Below are 15,513 nucleotides of genomic sequence, written 5' to 3'. Positions count from 1 at the left end.
TATCAACAAATTGCACATCAAATCTTTGCAGTACATCTTCTGAAATACACTTTAATATTACATGTTTCTCTTGGAGGAAGCTTCTATTTACTTCAGTGCAGTAAAAGATAACTCAACTTGAGATGAGCAATCCCTCACTGAATGTTTCTTCAATTTCATTATTTGTCAAGGTTATGTAGCAATGTAGCAAACAGTACATGCCTTTGGTAGAAAATAATTGTCTCTTACAGAATCTCTTGCTATTACCAGTAAGCATAGTTGATTTCATGGATTGATTTCATGGATTGATTGATTGATTGATTGATTGATTGATTGATTGATTGATTGATTGGTTGAATGGTTGATTGATTGAGTCCATGTTTTAAATCATAAAATCAAGACAACATTTTTGTACTGGTTGGCAGGGGCAGATCCTTAAGGGAAAAATAATTATTCAATAAATTGTGGTAAAACCATGTTAAACTAAACATTAATCATAGGGGAAAAATAAACATACATTGAAATAGTAACTATTTGGGAATTTTGAGAGAAAGATCTGAGCACTGCTGTTTATTGTGTACAGAAAATATCTAACGCCAATCCGTCCAACATTTCAAGGTTTTCCTTATTTTTAAATGCGTAAGTGTAAAACTGCCGGTCTTACCATTCTTCCTCCCTCTTGTCAAAGCTAACCTCGTCATCACCTGCTATACATTTCCAAAACTGTCCTTGGTGATGCAACCAAGAATGCTTAGTCATCTACATTCAGAGATGAGGCTGAAAACGTTTGCATACCACGGGAAAAAAAAAGACAGAACCGAAGAGAGAAATGACATGACAACTACTGTACAGATTTCCTTTTCTCATTCTTCACCAACATAAGTTCAGAAATTAAACAGTCCAATACTTTGATTTATGGCAAAATAACTAAAAACATTCCTATCATCATCCGATATAATTGTTGTTTAGTCATGATAAGCATGTAAGATTCTGGACATGGCAAACAATACAGCTGCTTAGTATTAGCCTGTTGGCATTGTCACTGTGAGAATCCTGGCATGTATTTAAAGCACCTGGCCTAAGCACAGCCTTACAGAGCCACCAGCATGGCATACTGCACGTCGATTGGTACAGTCTGACTGCAAGGAAATAAAAGACCCTTTCGAAAAACATTAGGGTGTCAAAATGTCATATAATGAAAGTCATGATAGTTAATTTCTTAAAGGTCTCCTATTATGCTATATTTGAACACTATATTACAGGGCCATACCTATACAAAACATGTCTGAGTAGTTTGTTGTAGCTTTGGTTGTAGCGTACCCCCAACATCATTCAGTTCAGATTACTTGTTGAATATCTACTTCATTGCTGAAACATATTTACCATTTGTCCTCATCCACCACAATCCCTAAAAGGTTTTCTTGGAAGACATGGTGGCCAACATGTCTCGCCAATGTTTCTGAAGAAGCCGGGATTCAGGCATCCCGTGTATCAAATGGCAGCGGCCACTTCGAATGTCTTCCTGGTAGCCTTTGCCAAGTTGCAGGGCCGAGAGTCCAAATTTGGTAGCCTCCTTTACCTGGTCCTCCATAAGCGCAATCAGTGGTGAGTCAACAATCCCGAGTGGGTTTTCACTGAGTCCCATGCGTTTGGCCACCAGCGGAGCTACCTGATAAATTAAACTTTTGCCGTATCAGGTCAGCAAAACTCAGAACACATCTTTCTTTAATGAATGACTTCAGTGCCGTTATCTGTTCATTTTTCAAAGAAAAGCTTGACTCCAAATCGTTTAAAGTTGAGGCCAAAGCCGATTCGAAAGACTGCTGTTCGCCAGCAGCAGCCATGTTCTTTATTTACATGTAGCAGAGACTGGCAGGGACTACACACGGAACGGTCTGTTGTCATTATGTTAAGCCCGCCCACCGACAATCACACAATGTGATTGGCCAAACCAGAGTTAGGATTTTGCAGCTCGCGAGCTAACGAGGAGTTTCTAGGCAGAACCCTGGTTACAAATTAAATTTGCTAGGGTGCGCCTAGATTTGTAGGCTAGTTTCAAACCAGATCAAGCATTATTTCTGAAACACTTCGCAGTGTTACCACGAGAACAGTGACATTATATGTATTATATATACAACAACAACTCTAAGTCCCTCCTGCAGACATCCTGCTGAACACACAGACACACAGAGGTGCTGCGGAGGGGATTCAGCTCGCAGAATGTATATGGGGGACGATAGGTTGGGAGGTGTCACTTGGGCAGGATGTTGGCAGGAGTTCAATGTAAAGCCAGCCAACATTTCAGTTATGCCGTCATAACTAAAACAAATCTGGATCATCTCGTTTGTACCCCCATTTTTAGAGATGTGGGTAAGGAGGAAAAGAGCGAGGGTTGTATTTTCTGACACTTTTTGAGTCTACTAACGCACCGGGGACATATTTATGTATAAAAGACAGCAAAAAGTGCATTTGCATAATAGGGGACCTTTAACCTTTCAAAGGGAGATTACATTTTACAAGCTCATTTTGTCATGTTGTCCAAGTTTCAAAGACCAATGGCAGCCAAGCTAATAGTCTATTTGGACAACTATCATCTAATCAACAGACTGCTTGAGATTAACTTAGTCCTAAGAAAATGTTCCATCATTAACCTGACACACCACAGAGGAGACATTGCAGACTGGCCTTGGAAGGATAATTGATTTCCATAGTAAACCACTGGCTTCTTAAATACATTTAAAATCCAATAGTATTCTTCATTGTAGTGGATATGGGACCATGAAAATAACTGGTATTGTTCTTCAAAGTACCTTTATGACTCTACATATCCTTCTAACATTTTTGTAATGGTATATTTAAATAAGAAAATCAAAGGCATAATGGCTTGGTTCATCTCATCATTGTACTTCATAAAAAGATTGCCTATAACTCATATATTGCACATTGAGTGTTCACTGAGTGCACTGGGAATATCTCAGTTTCACTTTGATGAATGACTATCCATAAAAAAAGAAAATCAACCCAACTACATCCCAATTACTGCTTCTCCTCATAAAATTGCAGCAATCAGATCTTAACTAGCATGGGTCCTCAATCTTAAGCATGCCATCAAAGTAGGGATGGATGGGGTTGGTTGTATAAAATATTTAGCCACTGTATACTCATTATTTTGCCATAGCTCTCAGCATGATGTAGCCTGGGTAAGTGATGATTGATTGAGTGCCGGGTGGAGGGAGGGAGCAGAAGACAGATATGGCAGCTACTGTATGCACAAGTAAGGAAAATGACTTCAGAATATCGCTAAGATTTGATGTGGGTCATTATCATGCATGACGCTGTAAAAAACAGACACAGCACATAGTGTGGTGCCACAGTAACATATTTAAAAATGCAATGGATGGAACAACAATGGAAACTGAGAGCTCTTACTGGGTTTCTCCCAATATGAGTTTGATTGCCAATAACAGTTTTTTGAATAGATCTTCAGAGTCTTTGAATGGCTTTAATTTAATGCAAAAATCATACAATTACTCATTGTTTCCTCTGGCAATGGTTAGTATTGGTGTAAAATCAACTGAGACAGACCAAGACCTGATTGCCTTTCTCAAAATATAATTGCATCAACACAAATTTGATGTACTGAAGGGCCAGACATTTATACACATATCACTGGGAGATAGTTGCCATCCTTTCTTAACTCTTATGGAGCTATATTATTAACATAGTAACCCTAGTTTACAGTCCCTGTGTGAAGGTTAGCTAAAGCTATTTTCCGGGTACATACCCCAGCTCTCTGCAGTTGAAAAGACTAGTGCTCTAAACACTAAGGTTGCTTTTTTTTTTCTCCACAGGGTACGTCCAAGTCCACATACAATCAGCATTGCTCTCAGTTACTTTGAGATAGATGATTTGAGCTGAAATGACAAAGCGTTTCGGCATTGCTTTTCTTAGAGATTTGGGTTGAATTACACAATCTAACCAATGGTGACACAGATGTCACATGACCTTTAAAGTTCAGGAAAGTTGATTATAAATCTTTACCGTTGATTTTAACTCATGAAGTCCCTAGGTGACACATACTGAACATCCTGGTGGGTGATGGGCCAGGTTATGTGATTTTCTGTTCCCATAACAACGTTTCCAAGACGTCAGTGTGCCAGGCCAACACATGTGACTGAACTAACACAATTTAAAAAGCTTGCTTCTTTGTGGCTAAAGGTATGAGTCATTTAAGCATTATAATGCTTACATGTCCTTTATTACATTTAACCTGTTGTCAAAACTGTTCTTCATCAAATTGATATGAAACAAATAAAATAAATATCGCTGATACATTAATGTCACATTGGGACTTTAACCTTAACATTTTTCGAAAAACTCTAAAGTGACATATACTGTATGTCACAATAAGAAACATGGTTATGGTCTGCTCAGTTAAATTACCCCCATTAAGCTAAATGCACTTTTTAATGTCTTTTACACATAAATATGTGTCCCCAGTGTGTAAGGAGATTCACAAAGTGTCAGAAAATACAACCTTCTCTCTTTTCCTCCTTACCCACATCTGCACATCAGCCCCTGTCAAATAGAACGGAATAATGGCAAAAAGGTTAGGTAAGAGAAAAATTGATTCAGAATGCAGGGTATTTAACCTGCAATGGTCAAACAATTATTTTTTTGTTCAATGGAAAGAAAAGGCTGTTTGTCTCAAAGACAAGTATGATAACTTGCAAGGCCAAATGTGAGCAGACAAACTCTCAAAGCTAAAAAGTGGACTGTTAGCTCAGCAGAATACATTTGTACGCCAAGCTCAGCTGAACCAGTCATCCGTTCGGGCCAGCTTTCGGGTTGCTCAACTGATAGCAAGCAGCGGTAAACCTTTCACTGATAGAGAGTTTGTCAAGAAATGTTTGAATGCTGTCGCGGAAGAGGTGTGTCCAGAGAAGAAAGATGTCTTTAATGCCGTGAGTCTGTCGGCGATTACAATCACCAGACGCATTGAAGAAATCGGGGGTAATGTATATGCCCAGCTCAGTGGCGGCTGGCCAATAGAGGGCGCTAGGGCGCCGCCCCACCACTCACCTCTCACCACATTTCCTTGAATAAGACATAAAAAAATGAAATAAAAATGAAATAATAAAATTAAAATATTTCGAAATATATGTATATATTTTTTTAGATGTGCAAGATAAATATTTCATAGTTAATGATGAGTAAAGTTGTTTCGTTCGTTGACATTGTCTGATTGGTGACGTATTTCCGCCCTGGGGCACAGGAATCTTTGCCCATAGACTCTCGTTAAAAGTTGTACATGCGCAGTAGCTCCTCTTCAATACAAGAGATAGGACGATGTTGGGGCGCACCTCTCCTGCGCCCCGAGCTGAATGCAGCTGGATTTGGCGGCGGGGCTGACGTCACAGCCTTCCGTCATAAAGTATGTGTATTGTCCATGTTATATATGATATATATTATTTAAATATATAGATATAGAGATATATCTAGAGATAGATAGAGAGATAGAGATAGAGATAGATAGATATGTATTATGTATGTATATTGGCCATCTGTATAGTAATATAGCACATCTGTATATTTGTTCATACTGCATCTGTTTATACTATTCCAATTATTCCCACCTCTTTATACTGCCCTTATCTTTACATAATCACTCTTAACTGCATATACTGTACATACTCTATATATCGCACTTGTTTCTCTTTGCACTTCTATCTATCTATCTATAATGTTGTTTTTGTTGTTTTCATTTATGTAAATACACTCGTTTGATACCTTAGTACATGTATGCATGCTTTTTTTTGTTTTTATACATTTTGGAGTTATAGCTTCCCATGGAGAAAACTCCACCAGCCGCCACTGGCCCAGCTGCAGCAGAAGACGAAAGAATTTGACTTTTTTTCATTAGCACTGGATGAGAGCACGGACGTGCAAGACACAGTGCAGCTGCTCATTTTTATTCGTGGAGTTAGCGCAAACTTTGACATGTGCGAGGAGCTGGCAGCCCTCCAAAGTCTCAAAGGGACTACAACGGGGGAGGATATTTTCGGCAAAGTATGCCAAACCATGGAAGAGTTGGACCTAGACTGGTCAAAGCTTGCCAGCATCACGACTGACGGGGCTCCTAGTATGGTGGGCGCGTCTCGGGGTCTAATAGGACGCATGAACCGGGAGATGGAAGAACGGGGTCTCACCGCCCCGCTACAACTCCACTGCCTAATTCACCAGCAAGCACTGTGCTGCAAAGTGTTGAAGTGGGATTCTGTCATGAAGGTTGTGATGTCATGCATACACTTCATCAGAGCAAAGGGACTTAAACACAGGCAGTTCCAACAATTCCTGTCTGAACTGGAGTCTGCGCACGGCGATGTGCTGTACTACACAGAGGTCCGATGAGGTTGAGCCGGGGCAGAGTTTTGAGGCGTTTTTACGAGCTGCTACCCGAAATTAACGCATTTCTTCATTCAAAACACAAAACGGTCCCAGAGCTGATCGACCCAGAATGGAAATGGCACCTCACATTTTTAACAGACGTGACAGAAATGCTGAACAGCCTTAACTTGCAGCTACAAGGCCAGTGGAAACTCATTTGCGACATGTATTCTCACATAAAAGCATTTGAGGTGAAACTTGCGCTGCTTTTGGAACAAGTGAAAAAGCACAACTTCATCCATCTCCCTGCTACCCAAAACCTCTCTGCAGAGAACCCAGCGGTCCCGTTCCCAGCTGAAAAGTGTGTGGAAGCACTGGAAATGCTGAAGGCGGAGTTCGGTGTGCGATTCCGGCAACTATGTTAATGCAAAAGAAATCCGTCTTTTCCAGAACCCCTTTCTTGCCGACATCGATGAAGCCCAGCCTTGTTATCAGTTTGAATTGGCCGAGTTACAGAACTGTGATGTTCTGAAAGACGCATTCAAGCCCAACAGTCTCATTGACTTCTATGCCGCCCTCCCAATCGACACGTACCCTAACATAAAAAAACACGCAATGAAGATGTTTACACTTTTTGGCAGCACGTATATCTGCGAGCAAACCTTTTCACACATGAAACACCTGAAAACTCAGATGAGATCAAGATTGACAGATAAACATCTGCATCAGTGTTTGAGACTGGCTGTGACTAGAATGGAACCTGACATTCAACTTCTGAACATACATAGGTAAGATCACTTTTCTGACTTTTCTGAGTATAAACAAATTTAATCATAATAAAATCTACTGGGATAAAATCCATCTCCACTACCATACTGGTAGTGAAATGTATTGTGCTGTGTAGGTGCTGTATCACTTAGTTCGGTTTCTCAGCCTGCTTGCTTTGTGGTTTTCACAGGGAAGTTGATGAGAGAGAGTTGCAAACAGTGGTGTCTACCAGCCTACTGGAACCTACAAAAGGATTATAAGGAAGGAACACAAGAACTTTGAGGGACTGCTCATATGAGTCATTTGAGTAAGAGATTCTGCTCTGACAACTAAGCTAAACTTTTACCTGTTAAGATTGTGCACGGCACAACAGAAAGTTAATGTTCAGTGGACTTTTTTTCTGTGAAGAACCCAGAGAGGTTTATTTGGTTATTATTTATTTAATAAATAGTGTTATTATTTATTTCCTGACTTTTTTTCTGTGAAGATCCCGGAAAGGGTTATTAATATTTGGTTATGTGTGGCTTTCTGGAAAACAATAAATGTTTACGTTTAGGCACCCCTGCGATCGTCACACTTTTTTTGTTACAAACTGACCCTGGCCCCCATCAGAGAAGGGAAAAGTTATGTGGTCCTCACAGGAAAAAGTTTGGGGACCCCTGCTATATACAGTCGCGAGCTGAATACCCTCCGCAGCACCTCTGTGTGTCTGTGTGTTCAGCAGGATGGGAATTAGAGTTGTTGTATATATAATACATATAATGTCACTGTTCTCGTGGTAAACTCTGAGAAGTGTTTCAGAAATAATGCTGGTTTTGGACATAACATAATATGGGGTTTAATCACGGCAGCACTTAGCTGAGTATCTTCTCCCGGTAGAAAACTTTCACAGAGGAGCGAGAGCTGCATAACGCCGCAAAGGGGGCGTGGCCAGCTTCAGCTCAGCTCCAATTTAAAACGACAGTCACAGAATCAGCACTTCAGGAACAGGGCTGAAATAGAGGGGGATGAGGCATGCTACAATGGGTGATCTGTTTGGTATTTTGAGCAAAACACGTCACATGTTTTGTATAGATATGGCCTTTCAATATATTGTTCAAATATAGTATAATAGGAGACCTTTAATTTAGCTGATTCAGAAAATTTAGTTAATTTATTCTATATTGTTCAGTTCAAAGAATATAAAAACAAATTTAAACAAAAAGATAATCTTAATGACATGATTAATAAATATATAAAGAAAACAATTTTTGCCAATCAGTAAAAATAATATATAAATCGGTCATATTTTCATTTCATTTGTATTCTGTAGGGTGCATTAGAGAGGCAATACAGTATTTGCGATGCACTGGCAGTCATCCTGGGAGATTATAGAGAGTTTGAATGATATGAAGGGAGCTCAGATGAAGACCCTGATTAAAATCTGAGCAACAAAGGAATGGAGAATGATGAGTCAGTTGAGTCAGGTGATTCAGACTGTTGTGAATCAGGTGATGTAGATGAAGTACCTCAAAAAAAGATGAACCCTGGACAGCAAACAGAACAAATAAGTTTATTTCTTGGAGAAATAAACCTTTTGAAGGCCCTGAGTGTCAATAAAAGGACAGAGTGTCACAGCCCCAGACAATCTTCATACTCCCCTGGAGTATTTCAGGAAGTTCATCACAGCAGAAATGCTTGAGTTATTAAAAAGGAGCAAACAAATGTGTAAGGTGTACAAATATCTGCACATCACAGTAATGTTAACACCACTGTTAAGGAACTGGAAATATTGATTGGCCTATACCTGCGCATGGGTCTTTGCGAATTGCCAGGACATCTTGCTTAGTGGGAAAATGATACAAGGTGTGCCACATTGGATGACCACATGTCACGTAGCTGCTTTCAGACCCTGCTGGCATCTCTAAACTTCATTGAAAACACCAATTTGTCAGTGCTGGAAGATCTGTCCATGGCTTTATATGTTTCGCCAACAATGCCTATAGACATCACCTTAGAGGAGCACACATCCATTGATGAGCAAAGGTGTCTTTTAGAGGGACTCACAGCCCAATAACGCAGTATGTCAAGGGCAAGCCCCACCCTTGTGGATTGAAAATGTGGTGTCCCTGCACTTTCTCTGGAATTTTCTGTGATTTTGTGGTCTATGAAGGTGCCACTGGGATAAAAACCTCACTTGGCATGGGAGGTCACGTTGTGGTTAACTCTACCATCAAACCAAAACTACAAATTGTTTGCAGACAACCTGTTTCTTCAGCACCACTGGTGCTTGAGCTTCTTTAGCGACAGATCTTCTTTGTAGGAACATGCCGCAATAATCGCTTAGCTGGTTGTCAGCTTGAACATGAAAAAGAGAGGTAGAAGATCTGTTGATTCCAGGGTTGAAAAGAGGAACGCATGGCCATCGTCAAGTGTTAAGCAACAGATCTGTTACCCTGATATCATCTTACTGTGTAGTGGAACCTCAAGACAAAGATGCTTGAGCAAGTCAGACAAAGCATTTGTGGAAGTCAACAGGCCACACATTGGGAAAGAGTACAACACATTCATGGGGAAGATGGACCTCCTAGATGGATGCGTCGCAAGGTACAAGTACTACATGAGGTCACAGAGGTGGTACCTCTACCTGTTCTGGCAAACCATAACGCCAGGCCTTGTCAACACATGGTTATACTGCCGTGTCGTAAATGACTTGGTATCAAGCCATTTGGACAAAGGAGCTTCCAGGCAGAGGCCACAACTAGCCTTATTCTTCTGCATTCACAAAGAGGCCGCACATCACTCAATGCTACAATCTCCACCACCACCTCCCAAGAGGGTTCGTGCTGGAGTTCCAGAGGATTTTCGCATGGACAAGGTTGAACACTGGCCTGTGAAATGTGACAAGCATGGTAATTGCAGATTTTTGCAAAATCAATGCACCGCCTTCTCTCAGAAATGTAAGTAACTTGGAAAACGTTGCAATTTCAAACTAAAAAAGAGGTAAATGGATTCAGTAAAAGCTCCCGCCTGCACTGCGAACAAAGAATCTCTCAAATAATGAAAGCACTGGGACTGAGATGCTTAAAAGAAGGTCAGTCGTTGCACTAAACGTTTTTAAACTGACACTAGGTAGGTTTACTTTTAAAACAATGTCAGAAATGTGTTCCATGTCATCTATTTAGTCTTATTTATGTTCCCCATTATTTTCCCTGAAGTAGAAATGAGATTGAGTTCTTGAGCTTACCGTGTTGAAATATTATTTGCTATTGCAAAGTGAATGCAGTAAAAGCAGCATGAACTTGCTCAAAAATGAGTTTTGAAACTCCTCTTCAACTCAAGCAGGTGAACCATCAGGTAAATATTGAACAACTAGAGTTGTTTTTTAGTAAACAAGATGACTTCACATGAAATTACTCTTCATCATCAGATTTCAGCTCCTATGCTGCAAAAGCTGATAACTCTAGCCATCTGCCAGTCTTGCTTGATTGCTCGACAAACAAATGTAGCCAAAGGGGAACACTCCATGTGATGGATTCCAGTGTGCCTAATGAAATGCTGCTGTTGTGAGCTGCCACTGCTGAAAAACTGCGGACCGCATAAAGGTCACTATAAATCAAGTCCCTCAGTTCGAGCAGCCCACATTCTGATATTGCAAAAAGCTGACCCCAATCAAGTACATAAATATTCCACCAAGTATCCACAGGGCAACATTGAATTGATGGATAATCATTTATGTTAATAATTAAGTAAATTCACAAAACATTTGCTGGTTTTTGTTTTATAATTTAAAAAGAAAATCTATTTTAGAATAAATATAGTTGTTTTTTTACTTTTGGTCCAACAAAACAAGCTGGAATTGTGAAACTATGAATGTTTTTATTTGATTCATGTCTAAATTACTATCAATTATTTAAATAATTAGAAATGTTTATGATTAAATAATGATTACTTGCAGCCCAGTGCTTTAGTATACTGTATGTCTATCATCTTTATCAATACCCTGTTTGATATTATTTAAAGCCTCAGAACAAAGTTGTGTTAATGTCAAAACAGCTCTGATGGTAATGCTGACTCACTCACTATAAGACAGTGGTAACAGGTGCACAGATACCAGATGTCTGGAGAATCATGGTGCACGGAGAAGCAGGCATGCACTGCAATCAATAACGCAGCTTGCATGCGGAGGTGGACAAACAACACTGTGATTCCACTTCTTCTTCACGTGGTTTGAAATGTCCAGGCATGAACACAAGTGAAGTGAGCTATTGACATAACACCTACAAGTTGGCCTGCAGCCATGGAGTTTGTATTGAAAAGGCATTAACTGTGTGGAGGAGCACCAAATCATACAGGGAGGTCCTCCATCATAATGTACTCATCAGCCTGGAGGCACACATGGAGTTGTACTACACCAAAAAGCTGTTAGATGTTAAAAAAACACAAGCTTTCTCCAGTCTGTAAACAGGTTCACATCTGCTTCCGGTCCGTGCTCCAGGAAAAACCTCACAGCAAAGCAAATAAGGCTGATGTTCAATAAAGCTGAGAGTTTGTACGTGGAGCTTATCACTGTGGTCTTGTAGAATAATCTCCAAATTTCACCTGTTCAACTTGTAATGGCTGCCTCTGTAGGTTTCTCTTTTATTCATTTGAAGTGGTTTTCCTCTTAGGCCTGGCAATAATGACCTTTTCTTAAGTCAATATTATTTTGTGGTGGTATCATATTATGATGATATGATTATATAATTTTAAACGTGGCGGTCAGGTTGCTGCACATGGAAAATGAATGGAAAATCACCATTATTAGCTCAAGCCTTTGGAATAGAAAATGCCTATTTAGCTTTGAAGCTAACAGACACCTCCTTACTTATATCTCTTTGTTTCCTAGTTGGTTAAGTCACTGCATCTACTAACTGAAAACCCTAGTTGGATTTCGGTCTACAAAGTGTTCGAATTCTGTCTATTTGTGTGCAAAGTCGCTTCATCGCTGAAACACGTCCAAGGAAAAAAGAGTAATAAGACACATTTTTTACATTTTTAAAAAGACTCTCTAACTAAACAGTGCACATTAATCAAGGAAAATCACAATGTAATCTTTTTTTATCATACATACTTTGAGAGCCCTCACAGGAGGTTTGCTAGTGTAAAGTACTCAAAAAAACTCTCAAATATAATAACCATGACAACAGGACTCGTTCTGGTTGGAAGTTTGAAACCCTCTTCTATTTTGCACGGATAAATCACTCACTCCATCATATAAAATATTAATTTTTTTCCCTTTTCATTTCAGCCTAGAGAAACCAATCATTAGTTGTTCAACAACACCGCTGTCTTTGCCCTTGAAGAGGAATGTTTGGGCTATGTCAGGGAACAATTAGACACGAACGGAGTGAAAGAGCCGGAGAATGAGCATCTGCGCCGTTTGAAGGTCTCACTTGTGCCAGAAGCGTGCACATTTGCAGACATCAAGCGTACTGGCCTCCACACTCAGTACTGCGAGTGAACGGGTGGACTAATAGCCTATGTATCCTGTGGTAACAGCTTTGCAGTAATTATTTCTTAGGCATCTGATTGCAGACTAACTGCAATTTCCTGTGCAGGCACAACACTTGGGAGGTGTTTTGGCATCCATTTTCAAGTACTGCCCGTTTTACTTGCCCACAGAATCCCTAATGGGCAACAAGACAGTCATGTTTTGCGGTCAGAAATCATGCCGTGCAGATTTCTCCCCCCTTAATAAGAGGACTTCACACTGAGACACTGCAGTTAGTCTCTGTCCCATGACTATGGGCTTATTGTGCAGGAAGCAATCACTTGGTTCTATAAACCCGTCACGCTGCTTTACTGTCATGTAATGTCCGTTTTGACACCTGCTAAGTTCTCCCATTCAGGTGTACAACCACCTCAGTCAATAAATCAAACTGTTAATTTAGGGATAAAGCCTTGAATACATCAATAATGCAATAAAAACAATCAATATCCAAATGCAGAAAATGAACAACATGGCAACATAAGACCTAAGAGAGCTACAGTATAACGAAACCTGTCGTAAACATCTTACTGAGGAGACCAACATAGATTTACAAATGTCAAGAGTCTAGCAGAAGACTCTTCTCAGAGATCAAGCCTGTAAGGGGCAGGAGCATTGCTTTAACTAACTTTGTTTCCACTCATAGAGACATATTGGCTATTATGCGTCATATACAAGTTATCTGTAGCTGTACTTTGTGTTGCTGTGGTGAAAGAAAAACATCCATTATAAAAGCAGTGGACACTCCTCCAATATATTAAGCATTGTTAGTAAGGATGCTCTCAAGGATTCTCCCCCTCAAAAAAAGAAAGTCAAGAATGCAATTAAATTGTCTCCCGTTCACACGTGTTTACTTTCAAGGAAATGATAACCTTTCTGTGTGCAAACTTTTACGAAATAAGCTTAACATGATCAACACACGAATGTGAATGCCCTTTTACAGCCTTTCTTATAAGCTAAGCTAACTCTATGGTGGCTTTAAAGCTCAATATCAATAAAACAGATATGAGAGTGGTTTAGATCTTTTCATCTCAGCATCTGTAAGAAAGCAAAAAAGGCGATGTGTTCCCTTAACTAGCCTATGCCAACCTGTAATCGTCCTATACAAGAGACACATTTAAGTTAAAAAGGTGACAACATTTTAACTTCTGCTGCCTAAAGCATGAGGTTTAAATGGGAGTAGTGGTCGCTCTCACTTTCAAAAGCTTTAGTGGTTCCATCAACACACATCAACATCAGACTTGTTGACAGTGACTGCTCCATCCTTATTATTCTCATATTCAAAACGTTGTGACATGCAAATAACACTACTGAATTAAATACCAACTCAAGTAAAACAAAAATCATTTACTTAGAATCTCGTTCAGCACAAGAGTAATTTAGAAAATATTCATAATAAACACCCGTGTTTACATTTAATCATGCAGTGCTAAAAAAGACAAACACAATCTTCACATAACACACAAAAAAATAGGGAGGAAACCACCACTATCAGCGAAGGAACATTTAGAAAAGCATCACTCCACACAGCTGTGGCCCACATCTTCTGTGCTTTGAGTGTTTGCAGAGAATCGCATATTCAGCAAAACATAAAGCACTCATGGGGCAAATCCAAAAATTAACATTTACCTAAACTGCCCAGGAGCACAGTTGGACTGCGTCATGTTAAGATACCATCATCAGAGGATCCTAAAACAAAAGGTGTTAATGAAGGATATACTAAACTGACATTTTAGGAATCAGAAGCTTTTAAAAGTCATGACACTTACCTTAATATCTGAAAGAGTCCCACAGGACATTTAGTATTCACTCCACTCATACATCTATAGTAGATGCCTGCAGCTCCCAGTAGATGGACAGCCAGGGTAATATATCCTGCACCTCGCAGCTTTAGATGCAGTAAAATATTAATGGGACCCTCCTTGGGCAAAAGGTTACCTCTGCCCTGAAAATCTTCACGAGGCAAAGCCAAAGCTCAGCAGTCTTTATGATCGGCCCCATAAAACGGGACAAAACTTTCAAACTACTGTAACTATGATTCATATCTTTACCGACTCTCGGTTCTACGAGCACGCAGGGGAAGCACACGTGAAATCTAAAAGGGCGTGAACTATCACAAATAATCCCCTCGGTGAGTTAAAATCAGAAACGCAAACAAGGTAAACGTGAAATATGGTCATTTGAAACGCTTTTGTCATGCGCCACAGCACGAGTTTAAACGGGATAGGTTACTTCCTAAAGATTTATCAAAAAATGAAATCATGTTTAATAGGCGTCACGTAAATTTACGAAAAGCCACCTTACCATAACGTTGCCCTGCATTTTTGCAGTTTCAATCAGATTCTTCTCCTTCATGTTCCCTTCCTCCGCAGCTTAGATCTGCTACCGAAAGGTTGAAATGTGTATACTTTTGCTTCAGCTTCTGTCAGCACTGTCCCCGCCAGTTCCCTGACAGACCTTTAGGTAGCGAGCCAGTTCAGAAGGGGGTGGGCTTACAACCGAACGCTTTGATTCGAAAAAAGAAATAAAAAGGAAAACTACGTTGGCTCTGCTCGGTGCACGGTTGAAACTAGTTATCCTTTCTTGCATACAGTACGACAAACAGGAGAGGGACAGACTTGGGGTTAGAGCGAAAGGGAAGATAACATTGTAGGCTACCACTCAGATCATCCTTATTTACCCCTTTTAGGAAGATGCGTAGTATATACCCTTCTCTTCTCAAAATAACAGAACATCTCTTTGTCTTTTGGGAGATGATAAGCGTGTGTGTTATCCAGGCTGGTGGTACAAAGTATCATTCAAAAATATGGTGGGACAGCGCACCGTGGCTAGGATTGAATCATTGATGGATTTGTAGTATATTTTCGTAT

The 15,513-nt window shown here is 39.9% G+C and overlaps 1 protein-coding gene across 1 annotated transcript in view; it reads right to left on the bottom strand.

The window, feature by feature from the left end:
- The window catches only part of LOC134883864 (dipeptidyl aminopeptidase-like protein 6), a 193,991-nt gene extending 178,869 nt beyond the window's left edge, over positions 1–15,122 (bottom strand). The window contains exon 1 of the mRNA XM_063912328.1: positions 14,948–15,122. Within this exon, the coding sequence (XP_063768398.1) occupies positions 14,948–14,998 (51 nt within the window). The 5' untranslated portion in view covers positions 14,999–15,122. The remainder of the gene's footprint in view (positions 1–14,947) is intronic.
- Positions 15,123–15,513: the final 391 nt, after the last annotated feature.

This window comes from Eleginops maclovinus, chromosome 21 (assembly GCF_036324505.1).
Source record: "Eleginops maclovinus isolate JMC-PN-2008 ecotype Puerto Natales chromosome 21, JC_Emac_rtc_rv5, whole genome shotgun sequence".
NCBI classification, from domain to species: Eukaryota; Metazoa; Chordata; class Actinopteri; order Perciformes; family Eleginopidae; genus Eleginops; species Eleginops maclovinus.
This window is presented reverse-complemented; position numbering and strand designations above follow the sequence as displayed.